Source organism: Balearica regulorum, chromosome 1 (assembly GCF_011004875.1).
Source record: "Balearica regulorum gibbericeps isolate bBalReg1 chromosome 1, bBalReg1.pri, whole genome shotgun sequence".
Classification (NCBI taxonomy): Eukaryota; Metazoa; Chordata; class Aves; order Gruiformes; family Gruidae; genus Balearica; species Balearica regulorum.
Genome location: NC_046184.1, coordinates 202,112,037 through 202,130,346, shown reverse-complemented (window position 1 = coordinate 202,130,346; position 18,310 = coordinate 202,112,037). Strand labels below are relative to the sequence as shown.

The window sequence follows — 18,310 nt, the reverse complement described above, 5'->3', positions numbered from 1 at the left end:
TAAGTAAGACAGATATGTTAGCTACAGTTACTAAGTTATATACTTTTATTTGGCTTATCTGCCTATTTCTTTTAAAGACACCTAAGCTAACATCTATCCTATTTTACAGTAGAGATTTACATGTGTTTAAAATAAATAAACAGCTGCACAGTTTGCACTAAAATAAAACAATTTGTGATCCACAGAAATAGAAAACATTCATACATATTCTTATGATGTATACACAGATGTATTTATGCATGTATTAAACTTCTTAAGTCTTCTTTTACCTGAAAAGAATTATTTAGAAAGCATACTCCATCCACGGTATTGGACACTGAAACCTGCCTTTCATATGAAGCAGTTAGAGCTTGAAGTCATTAAACACTGGGGCATGGCCAGAATCCACCTTGCACTCAGATCTGATGAGGCTGGTCTTTCGTTTAGAAGGTGAATGGCTTTCACTTTAAATAACCTTGGTCAAATAGTTCTTTTTTTTTTTTTTTTGAAAGATAGTTCCTTTTCTCATTATTGTAATTATTATGTGAGACCTACAGCTATTTAGAAATGCTTTTTATACATAAAAAAGTGGAAAGATTAGTTTTTCAGAGAAAGAAGAAAGAGCTTGGTGACAAAAAAAGGGAGGACAGTGGAAGATGCTTTTCCAGTAATCCATGCCAAGCATTTGATTTTAAAACCACCCAACTGTATTGTGGTTGATTCCCACTGGCATAATTGTGGGAGGCTAAGCAGCAGCTCTCTCTTAAAATGAATAGAGAAGAAACTGCAAGGCACACAGGGGAAAAAAAGAGGGGAGAGCGGGAGGGGGAAGAAAAGAGATAGCTCAGGGTTTCTTAAGCTTTGGACTTTTTGCCCTCCACAGACAGTAATTCCCTACTGTCATTTTGACATGACATGTCCATAGTAAGTAGGATCTACATCTGAAAAATCCCTTGGCTATGATCACTGCATTATCTGGGGAAAACAGGCAAGCTACAAGATGCTGAAAAAACTTCAGTGCAGTGAGATGATCAAAACAACAAGGCAACATAAAGGAACAAGTACAAGTAATGAAAACACAATCTGTTTGAGATGTCAGGGTGAGATGTCTTAAGTAACCATAATTCCCACGTATATATAGACACCCAAACAGGCTAAGACCCAAATTTCTGGGAAGAGCAGGAGAGAAAATCTCTTGGTATGGTTTTGTTTTTGTGAAGTTAAGAGTAATAATGCCTAGGATGTTTGAGGGAGGGCTGAAGTGTGAAATACAGAACAATGAAACGAATCTCAGAGAGTTCTTGGTGAACAGACCAGTGATGGATAATGAGGGTATCTACATTAATCTTAGTGATTCTTTGAAAAGATTTTATTCATTATTCCAACTATGTGAAGAACTTAAGTGTTAGATCTTTGGTTTTCAGATTGGAAAACTCAAAAATCTAAGTGACATGTCTATAGCTAGTGGAAATTAAAGTGAGAGTTAAGAGGGAAAATTTACCAACTCCTTGCCTTTCACTTAGACTGTCTATCTCTCCAGGTGCCATTTGCCAGTTCATTAGATCAAGGCTAGGAAAAACAGTAAAAACAATGAGATAACACAATCTGTGGGGTAATTCTAGGCTGTCAGAAGCGTCTAAGTGTTCTGGGAAAGCCATCATTACCAATGGTGTTGTGTAAGAAGAAACAATCCAAACAACCCAGAAGTACATTTTGGATGTACATGAAAAAGTAAATTTCACATTATTTTTTGAAATTTAGTTACTTATCAGAACATACTTGCACTAACACAGAAGAAAAATCATGGAAGCATGGAAATTTCTTATCCACTATGAATAACACCAAGGTCCTCAAATGTGAGAAACCATACTGTATGGCTCCACCTCTCATAGGTCTTACGAAATTCAGTTAATTCCCATCAATGACAGTTTTGCTGACAGGAGTACTGCAAAATTAACATGTATTTCTCCAAAATGAAGAAAAACATTATTGTTGCTATTTTTTTCTGAAAACTACAAATAGTTCTTCTTTTGCATAAGAAAAATCTGTGATTACATAGCTATGTATAAAAAGCTATTTTTATGTAATGAACAGCACATTTTATAACTTACCCTCCCATTTAAAATTGTACTGATTTTTTTTTTCAGTTCTTTTTCTTCTGGAAAGAAAATGTCTGTTTAAATGTGCCTATTTTCTCCCTTTTTAAGATTAAAAAAAAAAAAAAAAAGAAAGCTAATGTTGCGGAGAATTGGGCCATCAAAGGATTACTTCTTAAAACAAAATTCAGACTTCTTTTTGTTCTGTTTCATTAAAGTGCGTTATGGGGGCAGGTTTTATAAAATCTTATATTTAGGGGGAAAGAACAAGCTGCAAAGAAATTTGTTTTCTCTAAGAGGGAATGTTTGGATGATGTTCAAATTTGAACTGAAAGAAATAATATGTCTCATAAGGCAATGAATCAGTCCAAGTAAAGCAGTAAGTGTTTAATCACGGAAGCAAAAAATGTTTAATCACACAGGCGATCTAGATAAGTTATAAACCATGATTTCTCTAGATATTAATCTAATGAGGATAAGCTTTCCCTCAGCTCGCAAACTGAAGAGGTGATAGGGTTTTGCAAGATCTCTAGCCAGCACCTCAGTACCTGAGTTGAAATGTTAACCTCAATTAAGCAATTCAGAGTTTTACCATTGATTCCATAAACCAGTTTTTTACTGTAATCCAGTCCAATTTCCACGCAATCTGTTATGCCTTTCTAAGAGCTACTATCTTGAAGGAGGAAAGAAAAAAAAAAACAGGAATAACCATAGACATTTTGTCCTTGGAAGACTTGCCAGCTTCATGGGAACTTTCTACCAAATCCTTTGTGTTTAACATTTTCAAAACTTCTATGGATTTGAAAAGTCTGGCAGTCTCACGTGGTGCTGATATTTTTATCAGTTTTTTTTAAAACCAGCCAAAAAAGAACTTCTGTACCAATGTGGGTTCTCATTCATATGACTATGAAAGGTAGATGCTGCATGTGGATTCTCTATGGGAGAGCATTCAAAGAGAACGTTTTGGCAGAGTTAGGGAAATGCACGTGTATGTGCATTGCCAGACGGCTATAAATACCAGATCCATGGAGTGCACAGGACTGGAGGACAAAGGCACAAAGACTGGATAATTTATTGCAGAGAGAGCTGTAAAGTACTTTTAAAAATGAGAAAAGATTTGTTAGCATTCAGCAAATGTGAAATTCATGAGGGGAGTTCTATCAAAGAGATTAGCCAAGGCACAGCGGAAAGAGAAATTTTTATAAATAAACCCAGTGGAAAATGTTTTCTTGTTGTGTAAAAATGTTCCATTGGATTTAAATTATTTGGAATTATATATTAATGAAAGTAAAATACTTTAGTGGTGCAGAAGTTTTTCAGACAGAAAGTACTTAAAGATTAAAGTAGTTTTTCTCATCGAAATTTATGAAAGGCCAAGTTATTTTGTGTCCTCCATCAAGAAATGAGAGTTGTCAGCTCTTTTCAGGAAAATAGATATACATGGTCTGTATCTGAGAAGTACCTGCAGCCCCTGGCTTGAAGGGATCTGTGCCCATTGTATGAGAAGAGTCTCAGAGAAGGGCAGCTCCAAATTGCATTGAATCTAGAGATGGACAGGGGAGAAAAATGCAGAGGTCCATTTCCTAAAGTGAGATTTTTTTAAAACAATTTTTAAATGTAGCTATCTAAATGTAGGTGCCAAGTCTTTCATAGCTGCATAGTCTCCTTTTACAGCCAAAAGAGATATGTACCTGTAGTGGATGAATCAGTAAATTTATCATCCATCTTAAGGTGAGATGATCTGTCTTCTGAATATGTCTTCTGAATATACCTTTTTCTGGTTTTGAGACAGGGGAAAAAATAAAAGAATTTAAAAACCTAACTTTCAGGTGATAAGAATTAGATGAGACAGTCCACTCTCCCTGCGTGCACATACACATACAAAGACACTCACGCTCCTCTCACAAATTCTTTTGGGATTGACTTGGAGGAAGCTTTAATCGATGTATTATTTTCTGAAGAGTAAAGCTTGCTCCATATGAAGCATGGAGAAGAGTTCAGCAGTTGGATCTGCAAGTCAATCTTGTCTTGTCTCTGTGGCCCTCACTTTTCTGTTATTTTGGGCACCTCTCAGGGTAATCTTCTAAAGTTAATGTTCTGTAACTTAGTGATCTGGTATAAGACATTGCGCACAAAATACTATATTACAATGTTCAAATTGATTTTAAAGGAAGAAAATACTGTGCATGTTAATTAAGCTAATTCAATTCCATTTTCCATTCAGTAGGCAAGAAATGCTCTATCACTTTCTGCTGTTGTTTCAGGAATTGACTTTGAGCAGAAATAGTCTTTTAGAGACAATTCACAAAAATTGTTTCTGGAAATTTAATTATTAATTAAAAAATGTAACAAGTTTGTATCTTGCTTTGCAATATGTTCTCACATCTGCAGTTGCACAAACAAAACTGCATTTCCCAAATTACCATTTGATCTAGCACATTAAACCAAGGTTTTCATTGTTCCTAGGAGAGTATTTTTAAATGAGCTGGCAAGTCACTTACAGAGTACTAGAAGTAACCCTTTGCTGTGGGTTAAATGTAAAGGACACTCATGAATTTTCTTTGCCTCGTGAATTTTCTGTGCCTCCGTTGATCTCCAGAAAAATACTCCTGCATACTCTTTAGCACATACTTAGTTCTATGCATGCAACTAAACACACTGACCTTTAGGACAAGTGGTTACATGTTTTTAGGGTTCCAGAATTTACTATAGAATTGCAAGATAAAGGTCCATTAGGTGTAACGTTTATACACATTGGGGTAGCACTCAGAAGCCACAGCTGAGACAGTTGCACCATTGTACTAAACTTTTCACAAACATCTAATAGAAGACTGGCCTTCCTGTCAAGTGCTTATACTCCAAAATAGACCAGACAGTTGAAACATTGAGAACTGAGACATGGGAATGTGAAGTGATTTGCTCCATACTATGAATTTAGTTTCAGAGGCTCAGTGCTCAACATACCAGACTTTTCATTATGCAGTTACATTACAGGAAGATAAATGTTTGAGTGGAATAAATATTTGAGACGGTAGTATTCGTGATTCAATTTTATTTTTACTGAAAAAAATGTTAATTTAGTCTCTTTTTGTTCACCTCCATCATTAATACTGTATTGAATTGCATAGCAATAAACTGATTTAGGTAAAGTAGTGCTGTGATATTATTTCCAGTTACAATGCTGGAGGCATGACGCTACCCAAAGTGTGATGCATGCCTTCTGGACACAGGAGAAGATAATTCTTTTGCTTGAAAAAGTTTTTGCTCAAAAGGCAAAGGTAGATGATGATTTAGAGGATACAAAGTCTATAAATAGAAAATTATTAAAGTTGTGATGGGTGCTTGTTTCATTAGACACAAAAAATCTAACCATGCAATTTGTAAGAAACTCCTTGTTTCCGTTTTCCCCTTTTTTGGATAGCAGTATTTAGAAATTTCCTGTTCTACTTGAGACAATTCTTAAGATAGTAGTAAACTGATCCTAATACATCTATAATGTTTTTCATCTACTCACTTTATGTAACATTGTTTTCTCTTTTATAATCCTATCTGTCATCTTATATCAGTGATTTAATTCATGAAGGTACATCATTAAGTTGGTCTCAGTGCTGGGAATTTTTCTTAATGCAACAGCATAATTTAGTATAAAGTCAGCAGTCTCAAACAGAATGCAGAGGAAGAGCATATTTGTATCAAATTTGTACTGGATTTGGGTGCAAGATGATTGAAAACTACACGGAATGAATTTAGAACACTTATCTTGTAATCCTAGAGCCCTGACTGGCCTTGCGTCCTCTCCCAGGAGGTGAAGGTCAATGGAGTGATCAGGAGGAGGAGCACAAAGTGAGTGTTGGGACGTTCTGTACAAAATTAACAGAAACATGTTTTGACATTTTAACAGGAAACTCTAATCTCAAAGCTGTTTTAGAAATACTAATCTAATACTAATACTATTTAGAAATACTTAATCTCATCTCAAGTGTTGGAGCTTTCACGCATATAACCTGATAAATCATTTGACCTTGGGAGGCAGGTCCTTATTTAGATTAAATGATTCTCCCTTCTGTGCTTCATCTCACTTGTAGAGCTTGCATCTCCATATGGCTAGGCTGTTCCTCTTCGAAGGTGTTCTTTAGGTTGGGAAAATTTGCCTAGTACTTTTACATCAGTGCTGGCAAATGCAGGTGCACAGCAGCTGAACAAAATAGGGAGTATATGACACTGATCCGTGAGGACATGGATCACTGACAGCATTGCAGGCACACCTCAAATGAAAGCCTTCATGTACTATTGTGGTGACAAGGAAATGTAACTCCTTATATATATTTTTTAAAGTTATTGCTGTCTGGAGCTTACCAGGTGTATTGGCTTTCTGTTGACGGGTTTTGGTTGTGGGGAGGCTGCAGGGGTGGCTTCTGTGAGAAGACACCAGGGGCCACCCCCATGTTGGACAGAGTCAATTTTCAGCCAGCTCCAAAACAGGCCCACCGCTACCTGGAGCTGAGCCCATCAGTGATGCTGTGGTGTCTCTGTGATAACATATTTAAGAAAGGGTAAAAAACACTGTATAGGAGCAGTGAGAGAGAGGAGTGAGAAAATGTAAGAGAAAAAACCTTGCAAACACCAAGGTTGGTGAAGAAGGAGGGGGAGGAGGCGCTGCAGGTGCTGGAGCAGAGATTTCCTACAGCCTGTGGTGACACAGGCTGTCCCCCTGAATCCCATGGAGGACCATGGTGGAACAGATAGCCACCCTACAGCCCATGGAGGACACCATGCTGCAGCAGGTAGATGTGCCCTTAAGAAAGCTGCAGCCTGTAGACAGCCTGCAGGCCTCTGGCAGGAGCTGTGGCCCGTGCAGTGGAGCCCACGCGGGAGCAGGCTTAGTGGCAGGACTTGTGATCCCGCGGGGGACCCACGCTGGAGCAGTCTGTTTCTGAAGGACTGCACCCTGTGGAAGGGACCCATGCTGGAGCAGTTCATGAAGAATTGCAGCCCATGGGAAGGACTCACGTTGGAGTAGTTTGTGAAGGACTGTTTCTGGTGGGGGACCCCACGCTGGATTAGGGGAACAGCGTGAGGAGAAAGAAGCTGCAGAGACAAGTTGTTATGGACTGACCACAATCCCCAATCCCTATTTGGCTCTCCAAAGCATAGGACGAAATGAAGAGACAACAATGAAAGACTGTGCTCATATCTGGAAAACTTCCGTAACGCAAACTGCTTTGAATCTTTCAGTTTTGGAGCTTCTACAGTTTGTGAGTTTATGGCAGATCAGTGGGCCTGTCAATATATCTGTAACAGCCAGCTGTGCCAGGGCTTCCCACGCAGGAGCCTAAAACCTGGAGAAGCATTTTAAAAATGCTTGTTCCAGAGCTTGTGTCCTGGAAGACTCAAGGTCTGTGAGTCATGATCTACCATGTTACTTTGGTGTTAGACTGTGGGCCTTCCAGATTTCTACCTATATGGTGTAAGTACCATATAGGCTGCTGAGCAAAACTAGTGCTGTTGGCAGACCAGCTGTGCTCTACTTACCAGATTTCATTTTGTAAATATATTGTTAGGGTAGTGTTTTATTTTTCTCTTTAAGAAATTATAAAACTTTTGGGTGAAACTAAATAATAACACAAGACTGATATCATGTAAATGTGTGTGCAGATATGTGTATTTGTACATACACATTTCTCACAAACTTTTGCTTGACCTCTTCTGTGTCATTTTCATGGTTATGCTTACAGCTGTATTTTGAATTCTGACTTCCCCTGTGCCTGTTTAGAGGATTTAAACTATATGGGCATAACATCTGGAAATCAGTGAACAACAAGAAGTTAGGATTTTTTGCTTTTTGTTTTTTAAGAAAAGATTTGTGTTTAAAGTGTGGGACTTGTCTTTAGAATAACAACAGGGAATTTGAGAAGTCTTTCTTTCACAGAGAACTAAGATCGCATGTGGCTTGATTGTGTGTCTCAGTAAATCCTGCAGCATACGATTTTTGCTATTTTGGCATTATGATTTTTTAACTGAAGGTCCCAAGAGTCATATAGTCTTTTAAAGTGATAGTACTATCACATAGTTCAATCTGCTAGAACAGAACATATATAATTCATATTGCAGCTACTACAATGACATTATTGTGGCTATTTAAGGTGCATTGCAATGTCTTCTCTGGAGTCTGACCTCCACATTCATCTTATGTTTGGTGAGACCAATGGCATTGCAAAATTTGCAGGAGAAAATCATATGTGTAATACTGGAATTAAGTTGTCAGCTACGAAGAGGTGTCTGGTTTAAAGACAAATTATTATTCAATATATTTCAAAGTATGCTTATAAAAGTGTTTTTGTCACTGCTTTATATTTATGGGGGGAAAAAATCTGGAACAAAAGTTTCTTAGAATGCTAATGTAAGACTGTGTTTTACCAAGCATAATTTAGTCCATTTATAATAAGTAAAATGTCTGTAGAAATGTAAAAGAAACAGATAAAGAATTGGGAAATCCAGGTAGTCATGTTTGCCTGGAGGCATTTTCTGAGAACAGTAGTGAGTCAGAATGCAAATCCTCATGGCTTTGCTGATTTTTTGTGGTCGCTGCTGATTACTCTAAAATTGATTCAGGAACGTTGCAGCATCTCTGCATATGTTTAAGCCTAATCTCCATAGTGTCACAGGCATTTTTCCTCTCTATGGGTATGGAAGTGAGTAAGAAAAAATTCTCGAAACCTTCATCTTAGCATGTTTTCTTATGAAGGAGCAAAGAAGGACACTATTCAGTAACTTCCCAGTCTTGATCTCAAGTAGTTTTCTTGGATTGGTTATTTCAAGACTTTAATGATAGTCAGATGTTTTATTGCATTTGGATCTAGGCTGTGGCAAGGATAGTTTGCTTTGAAACCACAAAGAATTATTATTATGTTATTTTTAGTTAAAAGTATTTTAGGGTCACATCATGTTATTTAATGAAATTTTAAGTTGGTTTTTTTTCTCTCTTTTTTTTTTCTCCATCCTGAGAATGAATTTGGGCTTTAACTCCACTAAGTGTACAATTTCACAACTTGACATTGATTTCTTGAATTTTTCATCATGTAGAATCCTACTGTATGGACTGTGTTACAAAAAGTACCCTTTGCTCATGTAAAACTGCAAAGTGAGGCAATGCAGGGCCTTAACAAGGATTTCCTCTAAACAGAAAACACATTAAGTAACTACCGCTTATGTACACAAGGTTTACATTCAACTATTTCAGTTGGCAAAGTTAACTGGACTGTGTTTAAAAATAGAGAAGGCCCGCCATTTCCTCACAGCCACACTTCTAAAACACTGAGAAATCCCTTTGCAGGGGAAAGTAACGTGCAGGATATGACTCCAGAACTGAATGAATGATTATGCAAGAAAGATGTAAGAAACAAGTTTTTAGAAAGGGTTATTAGTAAGAAAGATTGCGTTGAAGAAATCAGGAGGTATAGAGGACATTTGTTGCATAAATGAGAGCCTAAGTTAGGGCTGCCAGTGAAAACTGAAACTTGCAAAGAACAGTAAAATAATAGTAGGTCATTTACATCTTTAAATACAAAGACAGGAAATAGGAAATTTATTGAAGCTGTTATATATTGATGATGGGACAGAAAACCAGGAAAATCTGGTTAGAGACGTAAAACTAATAGATACTTCGCACTGATTTTCACTCAGGAAAGACGTTGACCTTAAAAGAGGCATGATGGCTAATGGGAATAGGGAAATCACCTCTTTCTTCCATGATTCTTAAATAATTGGTTTGCTGAAGGACACATGCAAAAACAAATGCTTCTTAGTTGAGCTCTTAAATGAGTTGTGATACATATCATCAGTGAATAGGAAACATAATATCTCTTTTTAAAGGGGGCATAGAATCTGGCACCCATGGACGTAGCAGCTTAACATCAATAGACAGTAAAGGTATAGAACAGATTTTGATAGAAAGAAAGCTTTAAAATATGTCTATAGACAGAAAATGGCATAAAATACAACAAGAAGTTATTAAGGTAGAAGGTATGGGATTAATCCATATCTTCCAGTTGCCAAGAGAATGAAGTAAAATAGGAGAGTTAGAAGATAGGCATGAAACTAAGGGGAAGATGGCCACAAATGCTGGTAGGAGGGGAGGTATCAGGCTGGAGAAGCATAGCTCTAGGTGGAAGATACTAAGAAAGAGACTGATTTTACGGTAGACACAGGGATAAAAGTCAGAGTACCTTGATGGAACTTGCTGGTGGGACACATACAGACATCAATAGAACTTCAGAGCAGGCTAAGAATGTAACTGTGGAAGTAAATAATTTTGAGGAGTACAGTAATAGATGTGACATAATGAAAAATGAATAACAGTGACTAATAAAAATATTATGCTATAAGCAGAAACTCATCATTTGGAAATGGCTCATAAGGAAGAAGGAGCAGAATTTTTATCCTGAGATGATAAATCAGCAGATTTAGAAAAATGCAATGTGATCTTAGGATATGTCAGCAGAAGTATTTTACAGTAGAGATGGGGTGGTAATATAAAAAGAAGCAGAAAGCCTTCAACTGAAATTCTAAACATGAAACTGGGAAAGCACAGAACAACACTTTTTAGGATGATTAGTGGAATGGCAAGCCAGTCATTTGATGGGTCTAGGAGAACGTATGTAGTGTGGTCCAGCAAAGAAAACACTAAGAGGGTTTGTAAGAGCTACGTATCAACATATTGAAGGGGTACTTAGGGGAAGGAAGAAACCTTTTTGAAAATATTAATTTATATATAATCTGGCTATGAAAATCCTTAGGTTAGGGCTGTAACAGTGGGGCAGCACATAAAATCACAGAACTGCCCTCAAGCCACTTTTCCAGTTCTGGCATCAGAACTGGATAAACCACTCAAGTCTAAGGAGAAAAATGCGCGATTTGTATTTTTTGCTCTTTATGTAGTAAATGTATTATGAAAGAATAAAAGTGAAGTGGTTTGAATCAGCCCATTTTCTAAGTGTGTACACTGTACCCTGACTGCTGCTCTCACAGGATGACTGTGACCTCCAGGCTAGAAGAAAGGAGGCCACCATCTAGTTACAACGGTGTGACTTTGGTTTTCCCATGTTTAGGCTATATGTAAGAATGGGTTGTGAGGAGGGAGGATCTGGAACAGGAGAGCATAGGAAATATATACTTAGGAGAAAATGGATAATATGATCCCATAACTGACTGTTCCTTTCTCCATTTTATGTGATTCTGGAATAGGTAACACTATTAATGATCTCACAGTTCTAGTAAGTTGGTTTGTACTTCAGAAAAGGTGGGATTTTTTCATTGGGCCCTTTATGAGTTGCTAGAAAGGCAGTATTTCCTCAAGAAAATACCGTTATGCCTGCTTTTATGTGCATAGATCAGTAAAGCCCTTACCCAGTCTGCTGAAATCAATAAAAGTCTTTCTCTATGTCTTAAATGAGTCCAAGAGCAAATCAAAACTTAGAATATATGTTCAGGTCATTTGTTTTCTGATTTTGAGGTTGACACAGAGTAGAAATAAAAGGTTTGGGGCAAAAGTCTGCTCACATTGACTTACTATGTTTTCCTTCAACTGCTTTCTTAAAGTCAAGGAGATTATTCATGAAGCAGGTTTTTACTCGGTGTCTGTAGTAGAGTTTTAATATAGCACAAGGGCTCCCTGCTTAAAAGGGAGTGAAGCTTCTACATTGTTACGATGCAAAATGTCCAAATTTCACTTACGAGGTTGGTAACATTTTTGTGATAATTTTCACATTTTAAAATGTGAACGCTTTTCTGTTTAAGGTAATGGAAATGATCAATGCCTGATAATATGCAGAGCTATGGTTAAAACAACGTATGTTGACTTTTCACTGGTTTGCAAAAATACGTTATTTATTTTATATTTTATTTTAGAGTAAAAACACTACAGATAATATAATGTTCTATGAATAGGATCCAAAAGTGACAAAATCTTATTTAAGATTTATTTATTGGTTTCCAGAACGAAACACATGTGACAATTGTGTATAAATACAGGCAGAAATGTATATCTTCAAATTAAAAATTTGAGGATGTTGGAATGTGTAAGTACATGTTTACAGATTTTGTCACTAGCTGAACTCTGTATTGTTTTTTTTTTTTCTTCCAGTTTGCTCCCAGTATTCTAGAGGAGTTTTTGCCATTTTTGGACTATATGATAAGAGATCAGTACATACCTTGACCTCATTCTGCAGCGCCTTGCACATCTCCCTCATTACACCGAGTTTCCCCACGGAGGGTGAGAGTCAGTTTGTGCTGCAGCTGCGGCCATCTCTGCGGGGAGCCCTCCTGAGCTTGCTGGATCATTATGAATGGAACCGCTTTGTCTTCCTGTATGACACAGATCGAGGTGAGTTGTGACCCAGCTTTCTTATCTTTTTAGTTCAAATGACTTTTGCAAGAACTGTGCGTTTTTATATCATATTGAGAGCTTGGGGAGTCAAATTTTAAAGGGCCTTTGAGGTGAAATACCTCTGACTGAGTGGCTGTGTGGCTGAAGGAAGAATTCCTTCATCTGCAAATATTGGATATTGGCTGCACATAGTATGCAATTGACTAGTCAAAGCCTGTGCTTTAAGTCTAGAATACTAAAACATTTTAACTAATGTTAGTGAAACAAAGACACAGTTTGATAAGCAGAATTTTACAGCTCTGTTCACTCTTCAACTCACTTCATAACTGAGAGCAGTACAAAGAAGTAGAGAGGACCAGCCACTTCTCTGCACTTGCCCTGGTGGCAGGTGAGTTGTGAGCGAGCCCCTTGAGGCTTCCATGCTCGGGAAGGTCAAGGCAGAGAGAGGCTCTCTCAGTGTGAAGCCCTCAGACTGCGGCAGAGAAGTGGAGGTAAGAGGCAATACCTGCCAGGCGAGAGGTATCTACGGGCAGCAGAGGGAGAGAGTGCTGCAGTTGCCCATCTTCCACTCCTTTCATTTGGAGTTACCTCTGTGATGGACTATAATATAGTCCACTTCTATAAAATACATAGTGCATCGCATAAAAGCCTACACTTTTTATCCACGTTCTCCATTCCACATCCCAGAGCATCTCAGAACCTTTTAAGTCGTAAAAAACTCCAAGTGCATCACTACACCTCACCACTCAGTCCTGAATCGAGAAGTAAAATCTCCCGTTCTCCACATCGTGTGCTCATTCTGCTGGCAAAGCCCTTTGCCTTTGTTTATGGAATAGGACTGAGCCAACATGGCTGAGCTTCTGTGAAAGAGGCAAGATTTTTATGTTGATGGCTTGCTTTCGGGGGGAAGTAAGCGGCATAGCTGTAGTCAAATAATTATTTTACTACAGCTGTTTCAATATAGCTCCCCATGTGGACAGTCTATTCTGGAATTAAAGTGGCTTTATTCCAGTATAATTACTCTGCAGTAGAAATAGGGAATTATACTGACCTAACTAAATCTGTTTAATTATTTGATTATGGCTATAGAAGTCAATTTTCTCATATATACAAGCACTAAATTTTAGTGAGTTTTAGCTTGATGTGATGCCTAAATACCTGAATTTAAATCAAAATGAGTAATGGAACAAAATGAAAGGGTTTGTATTGTTCCATAATTGTTGAGGGTTTTTTAAATAAAGAATTTTTTCTATGTTTCTTGGACCCACAAGGGAAGTTCTGGGAAGCATTATAGAATGTGTTAGATAACTGGAAAAAGAAAACATTAGCGAATTTAAAAGTATTCCTACTCAAAACATAGTAATGGGTAACAAGAAAACAAGCATATAATTGCAGATGTGATCCTACAAGTTCAACATATTGTTAAGAGAAGAAGTGCACAACCTGCAGTCATCTTTCTCATCTAAATTCACATGCTTAATTAGATTGAGACATCATTTTTAAGCATGCAATATCACATCAAGGGCAGTTTCAGAACATCATCTATTACAGTGTGGTTAATAAACGATTCTTATGATACTGAACTCAGCAACTCTGAACTCATCGGTGTGTCTTTGATAAAGAGATGACATTTGCCAGCTTGGATGCAGGGGGTGCTGTGTTGGATAGTGTCTCAAATTCTGAATACATCTTGTGACTCAGTTTAATGCAAGAGACGATAAGATTCAATGTATCTTTAGGTATTAAGATGACTGTAAAGATATATCATTGCTGAATAATTTTCACTACCATTCCACAACAGAAATTTTTAATGTGGAATGTTTAATCGTAAGAAAAAAGTATCATCTCTTACTATCAGTGTAACTGGAAAAAAAATAATCATTGATGTTGAGTCATAGGGTCTCTGTCAGTGAGGCCAGAACTTAACCTTGTCCAGATTTTTGTCAAAGAACCTTCCTTTACATGCTAGATGTTTCCCTGTCTCTCTGAGCAGCCCCACCCAACCAAACTGAAGGAAGGGGAACCCCCTTAGCCTTTTGGGTTTGATACTGGGCCTGCGAGTTGAGCTTTGCAGCTTAACCAGGAAGCTATAAATAAACTCTTATGGGGGAAGGTAAGCAATAAGCATAAATTCAAGCCAGACACAGTAGACATTTGTGAAGAAAGCAGCATTTAGCAGCTATCGGTATTATAGGCAGAAGTCCTTGGCAGAAGGCGGTATGACAATAAACTTACGTAAACCCTCAGCAGCAGTGGTGAGGTGCTGTGGTGGGTAAATGTGCGCTGTTTTCAGACCTGCTTTCTTGGCCTTTCCATCCTGCTTGCTTCTTGGTTCTGTTGCATGTGGCTCAATTGCTACTCGCTCTTAGGGGGTGAACAATTAAATCCTATTATTTAGGTAAGTTTCTCTGCTGTATCACTCCATTGATCTCTTTGATAGCCCCTCAGTTCCCTGCAGAACCCCTCTGTCTTTGCTACTGAGGGCATCTATGTTAGCATTTCAGTTCTGGTCAGGAATGCACTCTTGCTGCATCTCTCCAAGTCATTCCCACATACTGCACTTGGGTTTACACCATGGAATAGTCTTGGAGCTCACAAACTCTGCTCAAGTGATGGCTTCAGCTATTATGTTAAATTTTCTTTTCTGATGTTCTGCCAAACTTGCAGTCTGGAAAATCACTGTCCTGTGACAGGATGAAGATACTAGGAAGAATGGCAAAGATACAAAATGAATTGGATCTAGCAGGGGACATTACAGGAAAGGAGAACAGGGTTTGCAAAAGACATTAGATGGTAAGAGAAAGTTGAAGGAAAATTCAGCTCATTATTTAACAGGGAAAGTGAGCAAGTAAAGAGTGACACAGAAGGCTAAAGCCTCAAGGGTCCTTTTGTTTCAATACATTCTCCTTTCTCTTACCCTCCTTCCATAAAAAGGTTTAATTGTGACCCAGTGCTTCATACAATTAATATTAACAGCAAAGCACCAGGAACACAGACAGGACAGGGAAAAAGCAGGCTGAAGAACACTTACCTGAGTTATGCAAAGCGTAGTGGCAAAGGGCTGAAATGAAAACCATGCCTCCTTCAGATATCCAGAGGAAAGGGAAGCCCAGCAGGGGTGAAGTGCTCAGTTGATATTTGATGCCACCTCTAAAGGGACTTAAGTCAAAGAATCAAATGGGTAGAGCAGAAGAACATTTAGTTTCTATGTGTTGTTGTGATTGAGAGGTATTTCTTCTAAAAAGAGGCAGAGAATCAAGTGGAGCTATGCATCTGCAAATCCATGGGATTTTTGACCTAGCATAGGTATGCCGACAGTATGATTTTGTTAGTTCACAATGATATTTTCTATCACCAGAAAGCAAAAGTTGGACCTTGAAACCACAGAAGGCTGGAGAAGTTTGTGTGAGGTGTGAGAAGCTGTTTAAGAATAGAATCATAGAATCATTTAAGTTGGGAAGGACCTTTAAGATCATTGAGTCCAATTGTTAACCTAACACTGCTAAGTCCCCACTAAACCAAGCACCAGATCTACCCATCTTTTAAATACCTCCAGGGATGGTGACTCTACCACTTCCCTGGGCAGCCTGTTCTAGTGCTTGACAACCCTTGTGGTGGAGAAATTTTTCACAATATCCAATATAGAATCAAGAGGTGCAAGAATTGAGCATACAAGAGGTCAGTGTTAGTCTTGCACATTGTGTGCAGCCTTACTGAGAGCTGAAATGGCTGAAGTTGCTAGTAAAACTGCAGGGATTACCCAGAGCTAAGGGGTCCCAGGGTGGAGAGCGGTAGAGGGGCTGCAGAGCAGCGTGAGACACCAGGGAGGATGGCAGTCATCAGGCTGGAAACTGCATTCACAAAAATTCAGCAGCCATTTGAATTCAACCGTGTTTCCCAGCAAGAGTTTTCAGTCCCTGACTGTGACTAAAGAGCAGTAGCAGGAGGGGTAGAGCTACCAGCTGGCCTAGCAGTTGGCTCACCAGAGGCGAGGACTGTAAAATAGTTATAGTTCTCTAGAAATTAGACATCGTATGTGAGCCTGTTTATGTACCTTGTTGATGCTTTTTTTTTTTTCCCTTTGCTCCTTGTAATTGCATATTGTTCATTAAACCAACTCAGTCATGGTTGCAGGTGAGGAAAATCAGCTTGCTGTGCACAAGATAAATTTCATTTTACCACATTTCTGGATAGTGTTTTTATAGCAACCCCTTTAAAGTTGAAACCGTTCTGGTTTATGACAATCTAAACCTGGCAGAAGGGTTACACAAGTCCTGATAGCCTGTTCGAATTAATCCTACAGTACATAGAGTAGCAATCTCCAAGCTTTTGTCTTGAGGACTTGTGGAGGATAGGATAGGTGAGTCCCAGATGTCTGGAGAAACATCTCTTTCCTACAGGAAATATATAGCTCTCCCTCTTATTTTGAGGGAGATTATGGAGTTGGTTATTTACAATCAGTTTATCAGGTGAATCTGATTTTCTCCTTTGGCAAACTAGCTGGCTCAGCAGTAGGCAGTAGGTTTGGTGTATCCATACTTAGTAACTCTAGTGATATTGCCTCATGCCTGATGTTCTCCCAGAAAAAATAGAAAATAGAGATTCAACTATAGCATGGCATCTTGAAAATGAGAAACCATAGCCCCGAAATTGTTATTAATGACATATTTTAAAAGAGGAGGTCTCAGGTGAGGTACAAGGGATTCATCTTTGCCCTGGTCTAGTGAACATCCAGTATGAATTTTCATGATAGCACAGAGAACGGCTTTGGTGGGTACCCAGACTGGCCGAGGTGAAAGTGATACAAGACAGGTTCAGAGTTCAAAATGATCTTGCTAAATAGATAGATCAAGAAGGTGAAATATGATAGAGGTGGTATAAAGAGTAAACTTGGTAGGGAAGAATCAAAGGTACAAACACAAAGTGCGGAGTAACTGGCTCAGCACTAGTGTCATGGGAAACATTTCAGGAGTTGTGGTGAGCCATAAGAATAATTTAAGTTCAGAAAGCCATACTGTTTCCAATAAAGTAAATATTATTTTGAAATTTAGGAAAAAGAATGTTGCATGTGAGAAATGGAAGCTGGATATTGCTTTCTCCCAGCTGGTTGTGCTGCTGTGTCACCTGTTGGGATTTCCACTGCAACAGAAAAGATCAAAAATTTCCAGTAAGCTGAGGAAGTGGAATGGGATTGAGTGGATAAGGCACTTAGAGGACATGATGGTGGCAGCACTGTGCTCCACCATTTTTTCCTTGCTCTTTGAAAGCGGTGGGTACTGTTCACAGCTGTGTGAATGCCTTCAGGATGAGCATGGCACAAGGATCAGGCATCTGTTGCTGGAATGGCACTCTGGTCACTGACCACCACATACAGGTATCACATATACAAGTTTTAAGAGTCTAGGGGAGAGGAACAATATGTAAAAAAAAAAATCATGACCTGTGAGAAAAAGCTTTAGGAATTGAGATTTTTTTAATCTAGGTCTGTTAAGGGGCAAAGACCAATTATTCTTTGTACCCACCGAGGTGAAGGCAAGAATTGGAATTTGTTAGCAGGAAGGCAGATTTAAGGTGTTGCTAGGAAAAATGTTTCAATGAGGTTAGAATACTCTGAGGGGATTGTGGGAATTCTTACCACTAGAGGTTTTAAAGAAGAGGTTAGAAAATACCTGCAATGGTGGTCTGCTTTGCTACATCCTGCCTCAGATGATCTCTTACTTCCCTTCAGGATTTATATTTATGTAATTAATTTTCATGATTTCTCTAGGAAACTGGGAATGGCTTCTTCACAGTACTTGGGATACTGAAAAGATAATTTTCTGCTATGGAGCAACTTTTAATAATACATTAC

At 38.3% G+C, this 18,310-nt stretch overlaps 1 protein-coding gene across 6 annotated transcripts in view; it reads left to right on the top strand.

The window, feature by feature from the left end:
- The window catches only part of GRIA4 (glutamate ionotropic receptor AMPA type subunit 4), a 233,476-nt gene that overhangs the window by 61,481 nt on the left and 153,685 nt on the right, over window positions 1-18,310 (top strand). For all 6 annotated transcript variants that reach the window (XM_075742298.1, XM_075742295.1, XM_075742294.1 and 3 more), the window contains exon 3: window positions 12,217-12,456. In XM_075742298.1, the coding sequence (XP_075598413.1) occupies window positions 12,217-12,456 (240 nt within the window). The remainder of the gene's footprint in view (window positions 1-12,216; window positions 12,457-18,310) is intronic.